The 16524-nt window shown below is 37.2% G+C and overlaps 1 protein-coding gene and 1 non-coding gene across 2 annotated transcripts; one reads left to right on the top strand and one right to left on the bottom strand.

Moving 5' to 3' along the window:
• The first annotated feature begins 9619 nt into the window (after positions 1-9619).
• On the top strand, positions 9620-9704 carry LOC114195732. The gene has a single exon (XR_003606565.1). It is a non-coding gene; the product is annotated as a small nucleolar RNA Z221/R21b (small nucleolar RNA).
• Positions 9705-10165: 461 nt separating this feature from the next.
• LOC114193120 lies at positions 10166-11301 on the bottom strand. The gene has a single exon (XM_028082820.1). The coding sequence runs from the start codon at positions 11076-11078 to the stop codon at positions 10767-10769; it is 312 nt and encodes a 103-aa protein (XP_027938621.1). The 5' UTR covers positions 11079-11301; the 3' UTR covers positions 10166-10766.
• Positions 11302-16524: the final 5223 nt, after the last annotated feature.

Below are 16524 nucleotides of genomic sequence, written 5' to 3'. Positions count from 1 at the left end.
AACCCACTAATCTTTAGGGCAGAAAATATAAAGGGGCCTTACATTCTCCCCAACAAGAAAATTTTCGACCTCGAAAATAAAGACTCACCAGTCAAACAAATGTGGATGTGATTTTCTCATGTTCTCCTCTAACTCCCAAGTTGAGTCACCCGTCCTCCGATCCCAGATGACTTTAACAAGACTAACGGTCTTTCCACGGCGTTCCTCAACCTTGTTATCCTCAAGAGCTATGGGTGGTACTTCCACTGTGAGATCCTCCCTGATCTGTATATCCTCAGCTTCCAACACGTGGGCCGGATCAAATACATACTTTCTCAACTGTGAGACGTGAAACACTGGATGAAGATTCGCCAACTGCGGGGGTAAAGCTATCTCGTAGGCCATCGGTCCAATCCTCCTCGTGATCTGATATAGGCCTAGGAATTTGGGCGAAAGCTTCCTTGAGCGGAGAGCCCTTCCCACGCCCGTGGTTTGGGTCACCCTCAAGAATACATGATCTCCTGCTACAAACTCCAAAGGTCTCCTCCTACGATCAGCATAGGCCTTCTACCTACTCTAAGAAGCCAGCATCCTATCTCTCACCATCCTCACCTTCTCGGTGGTCTGCTCTAATAACTCTGGTCCAACTAATACTGCCTCCCCATCCTGATACCAACAAAGAGGAGTCCTACACCTCCTGCCATAAAGAGCCTCGTATGGCGCCATGCCAATGCTCGCATGAAAACTGTTATTGTAGGTGAACTCAATCAAAGACAATACTTCATCCCAAGCTCTCAGATGGTCCAATATGCATGTCCTCAACAAGTCTTCTAATGACTGGATCGTCCTCTCAAACTGACCATCGGTCTGAGGGTGATAAGCTGAACTCATGGTGAGCTTGCTACCCATAGCACCCTGCAGCGTCTGCCAAAACCGGGATGTGAACCGTGGGTCTCTGTCGAAAACTATGCTCGAGGGCACCCCATGAAGTCTTACTATCTCTCTAATGTACAACTGGGCCAGCTTGGCCATGGACAACCTCAAGTTCATCGCCAAAAAGTGTGCGCTCTTGGTCAACCGATCCACTATCACCTAGATGGTGTCATATCCTCTAAAAGTCTGTGGAAGATGAGTCACGAAGTCCATGGAGATGCTGTCCCATTTCCACACCGGTACCTCCAATGACTGTAGAATGCCACCGGGTCTCTGATGCTCCACCTTCGCCTTCTGACACGTCAAACAGGCGGATACAAACTGAGCCACATCCTTCTTCATCCTCTGCCACCAGAAAGTTTCCTTGAGGTCCTGGTACATCTTAGTCATGCCAGGATGCAAACTAAGACGACTCTTGTGTCCTTCCTCAAGAATCAACTTTCTCACCTCTGCGTTATCAGGTACGCATACCCTGCCCTGAAACCGCAGTATACCATCCTTACCCAAAACAAAATCTCTAGCCTCATCTGATCCAATCTGTTCTCTAACTCTATTCAGACTGGCATCCAATAACTGCCTCTCTCTGATTGAGCCCAAGAAGTCACTAGATATAGTAAGAGTACTACACCTAATGGACTCGGACCCCAACTCCACCTGTATCCTCATGTCTCTGAACTTCTCTAGTAGCTCTACCTCTTTTATCATGAGATGTGCCGTATGTACCGTCTTTCTACTCAGAGCATCTGCCACCACATTTGCCTTCCCCGGATGATATAGAAGTTCGAAGTCATAATCCTTCAGGAATTCCATCCACCTCATCTGCCTCATGTTCAACTCCTTCTGATCAAACAAGTACTTTAAACTTTTGTGGTCGCTGAACACCCAAAACTGAGCACCATACAGATAGTGCCTCCAGATCTTCAAGGCAAAAACTATAGCTGCCAATTCCAAGTCATGAGTGGGATAGTTACGCTCATGTATCTTAAACTGCCTCGAAGCATACGCCACCGCCTTCTTTTCTTGCATCAAAACACAACCAAGTCTAAGATGAGACGCGTCGCAGTAGACTTCAAACGGTTTCCCCACATCCGGAATTACCAATATAGGAGCACTCGTCAATCTCCTATTTAACTCTTGAAAGCTCTCCTCACACTTGTCCGTCCAAGTGAAGGGTTGGTCTTTCCGGGTAAGCAAAGTCAGAGGCGCCACTATCTTGGAGAATCCCTCTATGAATCTCCTATAGTAGCCCGCTAACCCCACAAAGCTCCTGATCTCTGTGGCTGATTTAGGACTTTCCCACTTTACCACTGCCTCGACCTTTGCCGGGTCCACTGCAATCCCCTGGGCTGATATCACATGTCCTAAGAACTGAACTTCATACATCCAGAACTCACACTTGGATAACTTAGCATACAGCTGCTTCTCTCTCAAAACACTAAGCACCAACCTCAGGTGTTCTGCATGCTCCTCCTGAGTCCTGGAGTAGATAAGGATGTCATCTATGAAGACCACGACAAACTTATCTAGGAAAGGTCGGAAGATCCTGTTCATGTAGTCCATGAACACTACCGGAGCGTTGGTCACACCGAACGGCATAACCACATACTCATAGTGGCCATACCTCGACCTGAAGGCTGTCTTCTGTACATCATCAGCCTTTACCAAAATCTGATGATAACCCGATCGCAGATCTATCTTCGAGAACACTGATGACCCATGCAACTGATCCATCAAGTCATCAATTCTCGGGAGCGGATACTTATTCTTGATCATCATCTTGTTCAGCTGCCTGTAGTCCACACACAGACGCGAACTCCCGTCCTTCTTCTTTACCAACAACACTGGTGCTCCCCAAGGCGAAGTGCTGGGCCGTATGAACTGTTTCTCCATCAGATCTTCTATCTGTTTCTTGAGCTCTACCAACTCTGCCGGAGCCATGCGATATGGGGCCATCGAGACCGGGCCTGTTCCTGGGACTAGATCAATAGAGAACTCCACCTCTCTACTGGGAGGCAACCCTGGTACCTCCTCCGGAAACACATCCACAAAATCCTGGACGACTGGTATCACAAACGTCGTCTCCCCTCTCTCCACCTCCATATGCGTGAAGATCATGTAGCACTGCGCACCGTCCTGTAGTTCCCTCATAACACCCTGGGAAGACACCAACCCAGGCTCCTCTAAGTCGGGAAACAACAACTTCTTCTCCCGACAGTCTATCAGAATGCGATTGGCAGAGAGCCAATCCATTCCTAAGATCACCTCCAACTCCTGTAGAGGTAGGCAGATTAAGTTCACCCTGTACCTGCGTCCCTCTACCTCCACTGGAAGTCTAGCACACAAGGACGACGTCCTGACCAAACCCAACGCTAGAGTAGACACCGCAAGCTCACATTGTAGCTCGTGCACCGGCAGACCCAACCGTTCCACACATGCATTTGACACAAAAGAGTGTGTTGCTCCAGAATCATATAGCACACAACATCTCATCCCAGAAATCACACAATAACCCATAACAAGGTTACCTGAACCTGCAGCCCCAGCTCCGGTCATGGCATAGACTCTGCCCATCGCCTGAGGCTTGTTGCCTCTGTCTCTCCCCTGATGCTGATGGGGTGTCTGAACTGGAGGGCGGGTCGCTGCCCTAGCAAGGTTGGGACAATCCCTCCCAAAGTGGCCTTTCTTGCCACAGTTATTACACCTACGGTAACCATCCCTACGTGGACAAGCGTACCTCGGGTGGGGTCCCCCACACGTGAAACATCGAACTCGGCCCTGCTGAGGAGGAAAGCTCCTAGACTCCTGAGGCTGATGGTGTGGTCTATCATATGGTCTCCTCCGCTCCTCATGTCTGGGCCTGGACCCAGATGGTCCACTGATCCTCTGGGGTGGCTGTGGCTGCTGGGGCGCTGACCTTCCACCTCACGCTTCATCTTCTCCATTACTCTGGCCTTCTCTACCAGAGCACCAAAATCCTTGATGGACAAGGGTGCCACCATCAAGCGAATATCACCGCGAAGACCGTTCTCGAACTTACGGCATCGCCACTCCTCATCGAGTGGCAGGGTGTAGAAACGGCTGAGGTGTTTGAACCTCTCAGCATACTCTGTGACGGTTTTCCCTCCCTGGGTCAACTGGAGGAATTCCACCTCCTTAGCGTACCGGATGCTGTCAGGAAAGTACTCGGAGAGGAATCTCTCCCTGAAAATCTCCCAAGACATTGGCTCATCCCTCTCCTCCAGGATGGATCGGGTGCTGCTCCACCAATGCTCCGCCTCCCCCGTGAGCATGTACGCGGAGAACGCCAACCTGTTCTCCACAGGGCACATCTTCGCATCATAAATGCGCTCTAGGTCCTTCAGCCATTGGTCTGCAGCGTCAGGACTAGTTTTCCCGTCAAACTTCGTCGGGTGGTGCTTCAGAAAGTCCTCCAGACTCCACTCCCTAACTGCAGGTCGTGGTTCAGGACCAACCACAGGGGCAGCCGCCCTGTTCTCCTCCAGTTGGCGGAGGGCCTCCATATGCTGCCGATGAGCATCCTCAGCAGCTATCCTCGCAGCCTCCATCTGCTGCATCACAGCCTGTTGCTGCTCAAGCGACACCGCCTGCCGCTGCATGGATGCCTCATGTTGCTGCATCATCGCAGCACTCTGCTGTGCCATCGCTGCTACCATCGCCTCTATGGCTCTGGCGATATGACAATCATAAATCCAAAATTAAAAACAACCCTTTTTGCCCATTAGAACAAGTCATTTGAGGTAGAAAATACCTATAACAACATAGTACAACATTACAATATGTTGAAAAGTTTACCGTATGAATATAATTTTACAATAATTACATTTACCTGATCTGTTGTGAATGCATCACTACAATCCAGTGCCATAAATTCATTATGCAATGCATTAGAAGGTATAATCCATATTAACATTACTTATACCTGAAATGAAAACATGCAATTTCATTTGATATCTCCGTGTAAAAGTCTTCATCTATAATAATTTTAATGATTTGCTTTCCATAATACCTAATAACAGGGAATGTGAAATATATATTCTAATTAAGTCATCTACAATATATTGTTTACTTTCTAAAACGCCTTATTCAGAATATGTAACGTCCCATTCAATTTATAAACGCAATTAAAGGAAACGCCACACATAAGATAGAATAACAACGTAGCCCTGGGGTTCTCAACATCACCCCTACAAAACTAGGCACACCACGATGCCAACAAAAGCAGGATAACAGTCTAACTAAAAGTTTACAATGTAATAACCACGAATATAGGGGTCATAGCCCTAAAGAAAGCATGAAGGAAAGAAATATGGAATCCAGCCCAAATGGCTAAGCTGCGGAATCGCCGTTCCCTTGTTGACCATGAGAATCTCGCCCATCTGCTCCCATCAATCAAATTGATGATCATCGCAAGAAAGAACAGCCACATACAACACAGCCATGCAACAAAATGGGTAAGCTAGAGCCAACACACATACATCATACAGTCAAATACATTATCATCATCTCATATCCATGTAACAGTCAAGCATGTTATGACTCTTCATTCAATACACTACGACTCGACTCATCCGGATATATATATAACTTGGTCGGATTCAGCGGATGCTTGCACTTGTGGTGGATACCTCTGCTCGACCCTAAGCTGCTCGATCCTGAGCTATGTAATACAAGTGTTACGATGAATCAAATCTCCCTCACCACAAGGTTAGCCCTTACTGGATTTCAGGCCTCCTGCTACTCTCACCACAGGAGTCAGTCCGCTCTAGGTGAGACTAACTGACTCCTTAGAGTGTCAAGATGCAACCTTACCTTGAATCCTTACCTAGTTTTACAGATGGGGCACCACCATGGACACCCACTAACAGGGGCCATGGGATTACGTCCCGACCACTGAAGCGTAGCCCCCGGAGGTCTCACCTAGAGACCCCAAGGAATTACACGCTGACACGGACCAACATTCATAAAACAGTAGTAGGAGAACATCAAAGATCATGTTTGTAATTCCATACCCTTCCCTGAGATCTATTCCTCATACACATCACATTTTGGATCCATACATCTGATCATCACCACCCCATGAATCTAGGGCCTCATCTCATATCATTAACGTGTTCCTTTAGTTCCAAACCTCTCATTCATTTCACATGCCAATAACATACCCAACCCGTCATACGCAATTCATGAATCATGCCAAACATACCTCATGCTCCATTATATACAAATCACTCATCATACCATCATACTCAACCAATACAGATCATTTAGGAACAAACAAACAGCCAATCACAACACTGTCTCGCCCAACACCTCGCTCAGGCTGAGGGGTCTCGCTCAGGCGAGGCAGTCTCGCTCAGGCGAGTCCCCCTCTGCTCAGGCGAGGGCTCGAAACAAGGAAATAGGAACCACTGCGGGATCTCGCCTGGGCGAGTGGTTCGCTCGCTCAAAAAGTTGAGTAAGTCGCCTGGGCGACTTATCGCGAAAAGGAGGTGGGCGAGCCTTCGTCAGACTCGCTTAGGCGAGCCCGACTCGCCTGGGCGAGATTAACAGTTCTCGCCCTGGTTCACCTACAACAGATGCATCATTCCAAACCAACGAATCGTGCCAAGAACTCCACACATCCAAAACAATGATTCATCTATCCAACAACAACCAATCTCAAGAAAACAGTACATGAACAATATAACTCGAACCCTAACTTCCCGTACCTGGAAATAGGTTCGTACAGGACGTTCGACGCGTAACCAAGGAGCACAACAGCTCTAGAACTCACTACGGAGCTGAAAACAGAAAGTGCACGGAACAAGGCAGATTAGTACTAAACCCTAACTGCGAAAATACAAGGGAAAGCAAAAAGGGAACTCTGGTGGTCTAGAGGGGTACTTACATGGAGTAGAAACTGATTCGGAGCTAACTCGAGAGACTTGGGGAGGAACCCTAGCAGAGCTCTAGTGCGGAAGGGGGAGGTGACGGCTGCTAAGTTTCTGCAAGAGTGAGAGTGAGTGTGGAATTAAGGCAGACCTAAGGACTTTATGCGTTGGGCCGGCCTTAGGCCCACTTACAAGGGCAGCCCACTAATCTTTAGGGCAGAAAATATAAAGGGGCCTTACAGAATACATATCTTTTATTATGGATTACTCTTTTCGAAAACATATTTCACAGTTGGACAACCTAAAAAACAAAACATATGTTCCAAATTAAATATTCTAGAATGGTGTAGGATATATATGGTACATATATCTATATTTTTATATTAAATTTTGTTTTTAAATAATGTATTAAAAAAGTAATAAAATTAAAAAATATAAAATAATAAAAAAACTAATATATATAATTATATTTTTTCTTTCTAATATTTTCTTTATTATTTTTGTTTTTAATTAATGTTAATTTTAATTTTATTTATTTTCTTATTTTGTGTATGTTTCTTAATACATTATTTAAAAATTAAATTAAATTAAAAATTTTAAACAATATAAATATATGTATATTTTTTTTATTATTCTGTTAAAAAAATTATTTTGTTTGAAGGTTAATTATTTTTTTAATTTAATTTATTTTTTAACTTTATTTATTTTTTATTTTATTTATTTTTTATGTTATAAATTTTTAAATTTTATTAATTTTCGTAATATATTATATGAAAACAAAATTAATAAAAAATAATATATAAATGTATTTTTATTTTATTTTTAAATAATATATTAAGAAAAATACAAAATTTTAAAATAAAATTTTAAAATAAAATTAACATTAAAAAAATTAACATTAAAAAAATAATAATTAATAAAACAAAAGAAAAAGTAATTAGAATTAAAAAAATTAATCCTTTAATAAAACTTAATATATATATATATATATATATATATATATATATATATATATATATATATATATATTTATATATATAAAATTATAACTTTGTAAGTTTAACCTATGATCCACCGATACTTTAATTTGGATCACGTAACCGTGTGTGATACATATCCGTGTCTGATACTTTAAGATACTTTATTGATATTTACCAATTAATTATCTAATTTATAAAGTCCTAGTACACTACAAGAAAATATTTGAATAATGACAAATTTTAGTGACAAAAAATAATTAGTCACTATATAGTAACCAATTTAGGTACCAATTTAAAAACTAAAAATTATTGGTAACTAAAATAGTTCTAAAAAATTATAATTTGTCTCTAAATTGATATTAAAATAGTTTTAATTAGGAATTAGTTTTTAAATTAGTCACTAACATGAGCTACCAAGATTTCTGACTACCAAAATAATTGATTTCTAAATTGACCACTAACATTAGCTACCAAGGTTTTGACTACCAAAAAAATTTATCTCTAATTAGGAAAATGGTCACTAACATATTTGTGCTTATTAAAATTGGTCATTATTTAAGAGTTTTCTCATAGTGATACTTTTATGATGACATTAATTTATATTTTTTATATTGACAACTTTAGTACATATAGTTTTAATTTGGATTCATACAATAACAATCATATATTTATTATTCTTCTTTATTATTCTTCTAAGAATTATTGTACACCTTTCAATATTCATATACCGCGTATCTATCCGTATCGTATCTTATTATTTTCAATATAAATGTATCAGCGTATCGACTATGTATTATATTTGATACCCATATCATATCCGTGCATCAGAGTTTAACCAATATATTAGAAAAACATAAAAAATGAAAATTAACACTAATAAAAACAAATAAAAAATTAAAGAAAAACTAAAGTATATATATATATATTTAATTAATTTTCAGTTTTATTTATTTTTACTTTTAATGAATTTTCTAATTTTATTTATTTTTATAATACTTATAGAAATAAAACCAAAATAACGAATATATATATATATATATATATATATATATATATATATATATATATATATATATATATATATATATATATTGAAATTCAATAATTTCCTAAACATGTTTAAAATCTGTTTTAGAGATGCAGGTTTGTGAGTTAAGTAAAAGTTCAAAAATTATTTTGAGAACTTTTGAAAATTTTGGGATGTTGAAGAAATTCTTGGAGATAAAGGAAAAAGTACCTATTTCTAAAATAGGTCTGAATAATGACCTCACTGTTCTGAAGTGCTCTATTCCGAAGTCAAAATTAGTGTTCTTGGATAATCCAATCCAAAATGTTTAATTTTTTTTTTAAATACTAATTATGTTTCTACCAAGTTCATTTTTGAATCCGGTAATTTAGAAACATGTGCGACAACCATTAAAAAAAAACTCCATTAATGCTACCCATTAACACCTTTTTACTCTACATAAAACTAACCAACTTTAGCAATGAAGTACAAAGTTGCAATGGGATTAAAAGAAAAGCACACCCAAAAGCAAACCAACTCACAAAAGGAGAAGACACCACCGAAATAAATTTATGAAGAGCAGAATCGTCATTTCAAAATGTAGGGAGTGCAAATTGTAATTTTAGAGGTGTACAAAGAAAAGACCCAAGAAGAGCAAATGGACGGGTCCATTTGTCAAAAAACCAATGGACTTTCAAATCGTGAATTAGGGTTTCTGTATTCTCTCTTATAAAAGCGACCTTGCAATCCACTTATTCCATCGATCTCTTTTCCCACATATTTCTTAATTTCTTGTTTTCTCTTTTTTGTGCATTTGTTTCTTACGCATTTTCCGGCTATGATGAGTTCTAGAGAAAGTCATGCACCACTCTGATTATTCAGTGCTGATAAGTTTCTCAACCCATTACTTCTGAGCTCTATTTTCTCTATAACGACAATGTTTAGTTATTTTTTTAAATTAATGTTTATGGCTTTTGCATTTTTTTATTTTTAATTGTTTGATTTGAATTCAAATTGGACAAGGGAACCGTGTGATGGGGTTTTTTAACCTAGCCATGATGCGGACCGTACAGCATTTATAGCTATTGGGGATAAAATTTTGGTTTCTGATGGTTCCTGTTCATTCTTAATTCATTACTTAGGGTTCTCTGTTTGACGCTGACGCTAACATGTTCTAGAGGTGTAAATTTTTTATTTTTACATTAAAATCTTAAATTACTCTGATTTAAATTTAGTTGTAGTTTTGCAGTGATTCGCTGGGGACAGTTTTTTGATTTCTTGGAGATCAGGAGTAATTTTTTGATTGTACGAGATTATAGTCAATTATGAATCGATTTATGTTGAATAAGATTTTTAAAATTCTATTTGATTTTTTCTGCAAAAAAAAAAAGTGGCAGAGTTTGGGGATTGTGTAATATTGAGAGTCTTAAGAAACTGCGGGGTTATATCTATAAGAGTTTGAACTGATTTCATACTGATTGAAACTTAAATAGATGGATTTGAAATTATATTTAATGTACCCAGAATTGTATAGTTAGTTCAAAATTTCCAATATGCAGCAGGTTTTTTTCTTTTGAAGATGCTTGCATTCTTTATATTCTTCCTTAACTATACATTCTTAAAATTTTTCTTCATTATCTTCCTTTCCCTCCCTCTTCAACACCGTGAATAATTTTATCTCTAAAATTTCAGGATTAACAATGCTCTAATCCCTCTCAAATTTTATAATTACAATTTTGTATATACCAACAAGCCTTTTTATCTCTTCCTAAATACATAATTTTAGAAAATGCTTTTGGCATCTTAAATCTAGATCTTAACAAACAAAGGCACATTGCATTCAAGTACAAGAAGTTGTCCAATTATTATCTAATTTCTGAAAGAAAACAAACAATCATAGTATCTGACATAAAAACTAACAATTCCTCAATTTCATTTATTACGCTTCAAATTTTTCCAAAACCTCTCCGAATTTCACGTTCACAGTTCCGATCCGCAGAAAGGGCAGAATCGAAAGTCTGCCTCAACCGTGCGCTCGCAGATACGGCAGAGCAAGGTTTCTTCCATGGTTGCCGGGAGAGAGTAATTGTAGGGGAAGAAGTTCTTACAATAGGAGCAATGGTAGAGAGGATCCTTGGCTGGCCACTGCCACACGGGAACAAAGAAGAGCTTGAGAACCTTGTCGGAGTTCACAAGGTCAACGCTGTTGCCGCAGTATGTGCATTTGCCCACAGCGGATTTCAGTACCTGTCGTACCTCTTGCTGTAACCCTCCCACGAAGAAGAAGAACATTGCTCAAACTTAATTCTGTCTGAACCTTCACCTTGTGTTACTTGTTCTGAACGAAAATGGCGTTTTCCTATTATAAATTTGCGTTGCCTATGTTATTTCGATTTTCTAGAGGTTTCCTGCTATTTCTTCACCTTTGGGCTTTGCGTTTTGGGCCATGAAAAATATGTTACGGCCCTCTTTTATCAGCTTTTACTTCTTAAATTCACACAATTTCGCCGCACACCTTCTGTTATCAAAATATAGTTTAAAATAGTAATTTTCAGGGAAAAGACTTTCTCAATAATATTTTTGGAATAAAATTTTCAAAACATAATATTAAATTTTTATGTTGTAATAAATAAAAATTATTTATATAATTATGCTTAAAAAAATTATAATTGATAATGAGGTAAAAAATAAAAAATAATTAAATAAAAATATATATAGAATAGTATTTTATATAATGAAAATAAATAATAAATAAAATTTTAAAACAATTAATAAATAAATGTGTCTTATAAATAATAAATAATTAGAAAGACTATTGAAATAAATAAAAAATAATAATCTTATTTTATTTCTAAAATATATAAAATTTTATTTGTTGGACTGTTTTGAAATAGATCCATTGAATTTCTTTTTTCTAAAATTTTTTTAGATAAATAAAAAATATAAAAGGTGTTGTAAGTTGATCTCATCCTTTTTGATGTTCCTAGATCACTCAAAAAAATATTTATTATTTGACTCATATCCTAATAGAAAAACATCAATATTTATTATTTCCTAAAAAATAGGAATGATTGAGTAGCTTATTATAATTTATATGTTTGAGATAGATTGAAGAACTCCAAACGGGCTGGTGCATTTCGGTCCAATTTGTTGTTGTATCCTTACAAATATTTTTTTTTTCTAACCATACAATTGTTAGTACACTTATAGTAATTTCTAATATCAAAATAAAAATAGGCACAAATACTTAAAGAATTTCATATATCTCTTTCAAAAATGCAAGTATGAAAAAAAAATTTACATATGTATTTTTGATCAATTATCATTTCAATAATCAACTTCTCTCATAATAATATCTATGCTACTTAGTATTGTCTTCATCATTTCACAAATTCGAACTTAATAACAAGCTAATGAATCTCCTTCTTTTAGTTGCCATTGAACTTTCCAGTGTTGAATATTAAACTGATTGATTAATTTTTTATACCGTATTCCATCTTTCTTTGACAAATAAGAAAGTAATCTTTGCTGTTTTACCAAAATTTTACGTAAACCTTATCAGATCTTGAGGAGGATTGGGCATGTGGCTTATAAGATCGCTTTGCCTCCTCAGTTGGCAAATCTCCATTTGGTATTTCACGTCTTGCAGTTGAGGAAATATGTCTTTGACCCATCCCATGTGTTGGAAGCCAAGGATGTATAGATCAGGGAAGATCTCACTATGAAAGTACCATCCGTTGCTTTGGAGGATAGCCGAGTTGAGAAATGTCGAGGAAAACCAGTAAGTGTAGTTAAAGTCATCTGGGATCGGAGGACATGTGACTCTCTACTTGGGAGTTAGAGAGGATATGAGAAAGTCACATTTGCATCTGTTTTTCTGGTAAGTTTTCATTTTCGAGATTGAAAATTTTTGTTGTTAGGAAGAATGTAAAGTCCATTAATTATTTTGCCCTAATTTTTGAGGGCTGCCCCAAATCAGTTGGGCTAGGACTGACCCATAGGGTGTCCAAAGCCCCTAAGGCAGCCTAACCCCTCTCACTTCTGCCATTCTTGCAAAAATAATACCTTACACTGTCCTTTTCCCCCTCAACAGAAGCTTTGCTAGGGTTTGGATCTCCTCCATCTTCAAGCTAGTTCAACTCCGTTCCTACGTCACGTAAGTTGGTCTTCAACTTGTATCCTCTTCCCTCTAGCTATATTTTCATGATTTCAGTTAGGGTTTACCGTAGTGAGCTTGCCATAAATCTGTTATGCTATTTTCTTTTCCAGCTTTGGATTCGCTCTTAGAGCTACTGTGCTCAATTGTTTGAGTGTCCGAGACCTTGGCTAGCATTTCCCAGGTAAGGGAAGCTAGGGTTCCTCATATTTTCTAGTTGGTTGCTTATTTTTGATTTGCCTCGAGTTTGTATGAAGTGTAAGTTGCTGTGGTTAAATAAAATGCTCTGTTCTGTATTTTGGGTATGCAAGTATGACTGATGCAGGTACGAACAATGGCGAGAACTGATAATCTCGCCCAAGCGAGCTTGTCTAGCCTAGGCGAGACTAACAAAGGTTCGCCCAGGTTTCCTGCTTAAGATGTCGCTTAAGCGATGAGTCTCCGTTTTGAGTGAGATGTGGTCTTGCTCAGGCGAGGAGGGCTCGCCTAAGCGAGAAATCGCAGGAAGCCACTATTCCCACTCCTCGAGCTCTCGCCTAGGCTAATGGAGCTCGCTTGAGCAAGAGAAACCTCTCGCTTGAGCGAGAGCTGGGTGAGAATGAGTTCTTGTTCTGGTTACTTCTCTGTTCTTGGGTGAATGTCACATGTTTAGTTGGATTACTATGTTAAAGCATGTTTTGAGTGATGTTGCATGTATGGAATGGTTCATGGGCTAAAAATGATGAGTTTGGTATGGTTTCGGTATGGAATATGAATGAAGGTTGGTTATAAATGTTGGCATGAGATTGATATGCACGACAAGTACAGACTTCGATGATGAAACATGATTTTGATGTGGTTAGGACGTAATTCCACGATGATTTTGTGGTGGTGTCTCATTGGTCAGGGCGTAATTCCATGAATCTCTAGGTGAGACCTTATGGTGGTGCCTCATGGTCAGGATGTAATTCCATGACCCATGTTAGTGAGAGTTCATGGTGGTGCCTCATTTATATAATTTAGTAAGGATTCAAGTTAAGGATTGCATCCTGACACTCTAAAGAGTCAGTTAGTCTCACGTAGAGCGTACTAACTCAAGTGGTGAGAGTAGTTGGAGGCCTGGAACACTTTAAGGCTAACCTTATGTGTGGGGGGATGAAACACTATAACAATTAGCTCGGTAGAGCAGTAAAGGTCACCACAAGTGCAAACATCCTATGAATCCGACTAATTATATGTATTCGGATGAGTCGTGTCTTGAGTCTTAGTGTATTGGTTATGAGTCATCACATGATTGGTTGAGGTATGAATATTTGGATATCAAATTGCATGTAATGGTGTGATAAAATCATTTTCTACTTTAGCTTACCTTTTCTGCTTGTTGTATGTTTTGTGTGTGGTTTTCTCTTTTTGCGATGATCATCAATTTATTGATGTGAGCAGATGCGAGAACTCCTCGTGGTCAACAGGGTAATGGAGATTCCACTCCCTAGTTCATCTTGGAATAGATCCTGCTTGTTTGAGTTTTCTTTAGGGCTATAGCTAGACATGTCAAAGTGGGCCAACCCGGCTCACACGGGTTGGCTCACCACGAGCCGGGTTGAAAATGAGTGAACCCAACCCGGCTCACTTTCTGGTGAGCCAGAAATTCTATAACCCGGCTCAACCCACCACGGGTTGGTGGGTTAAGTGGGTTGGCTCACCAACCCACCTAAAAAAATTATTATTTTTTTTAGTATTCAAATATTTAAATAAATTTTTAAGGAACCCATGAAATGACAATCATACTAAAATCAAGAACCAATATTTTGATCATGCTCACCGCCAATATATGAAGAATTATTTCCAAGAAAGTATCCATTAGTCTAAGGAAGCATGGTTAATATTACAAATTTTCTGTCATGCTATTCAACAAAATATAAATAAAAACATTATATATTTTTTTCATGCTAATTTAGAAAAAATTGTTTCTAGTATTTAAAACATTTAAAGTATCAACATATATATAACTTGACAATCAAATTAATTAAACATTTAAACTATTCAAATATAATTAAGCAACATTCTAGTATTTAAAAATATGAAATTGTGAACAAATATAATAGGAATAGTAAATAATTATTAAAAAAAATTAAAAAAAATTGTAAAAAAATGTTGGTGGGTTAAGTGGGCCAACCCACCTTCAACCCGGCTCGAACCCGTTTAACCCGTGGGTTAAGTGAGTCGGGTTGAGTTCAACCCACTTTTGAAAGAGTTGAATTTTTCTCAACCCAACCCGGCTCGAACCCGTGGTGAGCCGAGTTGGCTCACGGGTTGAAACTCATTTTGACATCTCTAGCTATAGCCTATGTATTGTCTGCCGCTTGAACAATTATTTTAAATATTGTTGACCCTTGAACTCTATTTTATATAGGCATCATGGTATGTCTTAGCATTTTTTTTTTGGTACCTTGAATATTGTAAGGAGTAGTATTTATACTCCATGACTGTGCTCTTATATTATTTCTCGTAATGTTTCATTTAATTATTATCATTTAAATTAGACGTTACATTAATGATAAAAGCAAAATTGTGATAGTGCATTGAAAAGGTGTTTGAGTCTTTTAAAAAATGAGAGAATATTGAAAAGTTGGAGCAAACAATAGCTTTGCTATTTAGTGTTTTTATTTTGATAGCTTTTATTGACAGTGAATTAAAATAAAAGTTCATTCCTGCCTGATTTTGGAAGGTATATAGTATTTTAATTTGAGTTATAATTATTGATTTTGTTTGATTTGTTTCTCGATTACTTTTGTCCTTTACTATTGTATTTGTTTAATTTAGTCTTTTAATGTTTTTGAAAAAGTTTAATTTTTGTTCATCTAAATAATCAAATTATTTAATTTTTTACACTAAAACTAAATATTCAATTTCTTTTTACATTTAGATTAACATTTAGATTAAATGATTTGATGTATAAATTCTAAAGAATTTTTTTAACATGTACAAATTAAGTTTAGTTAATAATTTTGCTTAAAAAATTGGAAAAAATAAAATTGAATCCTTTAAAAAAAACAATAAAAAGATTAAATTGAACTAAAAAATAATAAGGAAGACAAAAATAACCAAAACATCAAATTGAAACTAAATTAATAATTAAGTGTATTTTTTTATTATTTCTCATAAGTTTTTTATTATAATTTTTTACTATTTTTAATCTTGTTGTTTAAGATTTTAATTTTTTAATTGTTTAATTATATTTTAGTAATTTTGATGTTTAATTTATTTATTTTCAAATTATTTAAATTCACTTTAATTTTTAACGATTATTTTATAATAAAATTTGATGAAACAGATGAATATTTTGATTATATTACTATACACAGTTGAGTTGAGTTGAGTTGAGTTTATACAATTTAATTATATTATAATAAATTACAATAAATTACAATAAATATATAAAAAAAGGTTAGACTTCCTAAATGCAGAACTTTTGAAAATTCTTTTAGCATCTTAAATCAAGATCTTCTTTACAAACCCAGTTCATTTGGCCAAAAGTAGACTTTAAATTAGATGGTTTGGACAACTTACAAATTTTGATTTTGGCCTTTGTTGCAAGGCAAA

The sequence above is a fragment of the Vigna unguiculata genome, chromosome 8 (assembly GCF_004118075.2).
Source record: "Vigna unguiculata cultivar IT97K-499-35 chromosome 8, ASM411807v1, whole genome shotgun sequence".
Lineage (NCBI taxonomy): Eukaryota > Viridiplantae > Streptophyta > Magnoliopsida > Fabales > Fabaceae > Vigna > Vigna unguiculata.
The sequence above is the reverse complement of the archived record's forward strand: the minus strand, read 5'-3'. Positions and strand labels throughout refer to the sequence as shown.

Coding starts and splice junctions, on each gene's coding strand:
- LOC114193120 (XM_028082820.1), bottom strand. CDS start 11,078: ATGTTCTTCTTCTTCGTGGGAGGGTTACAGCAAGAGGTACGACAGGTA.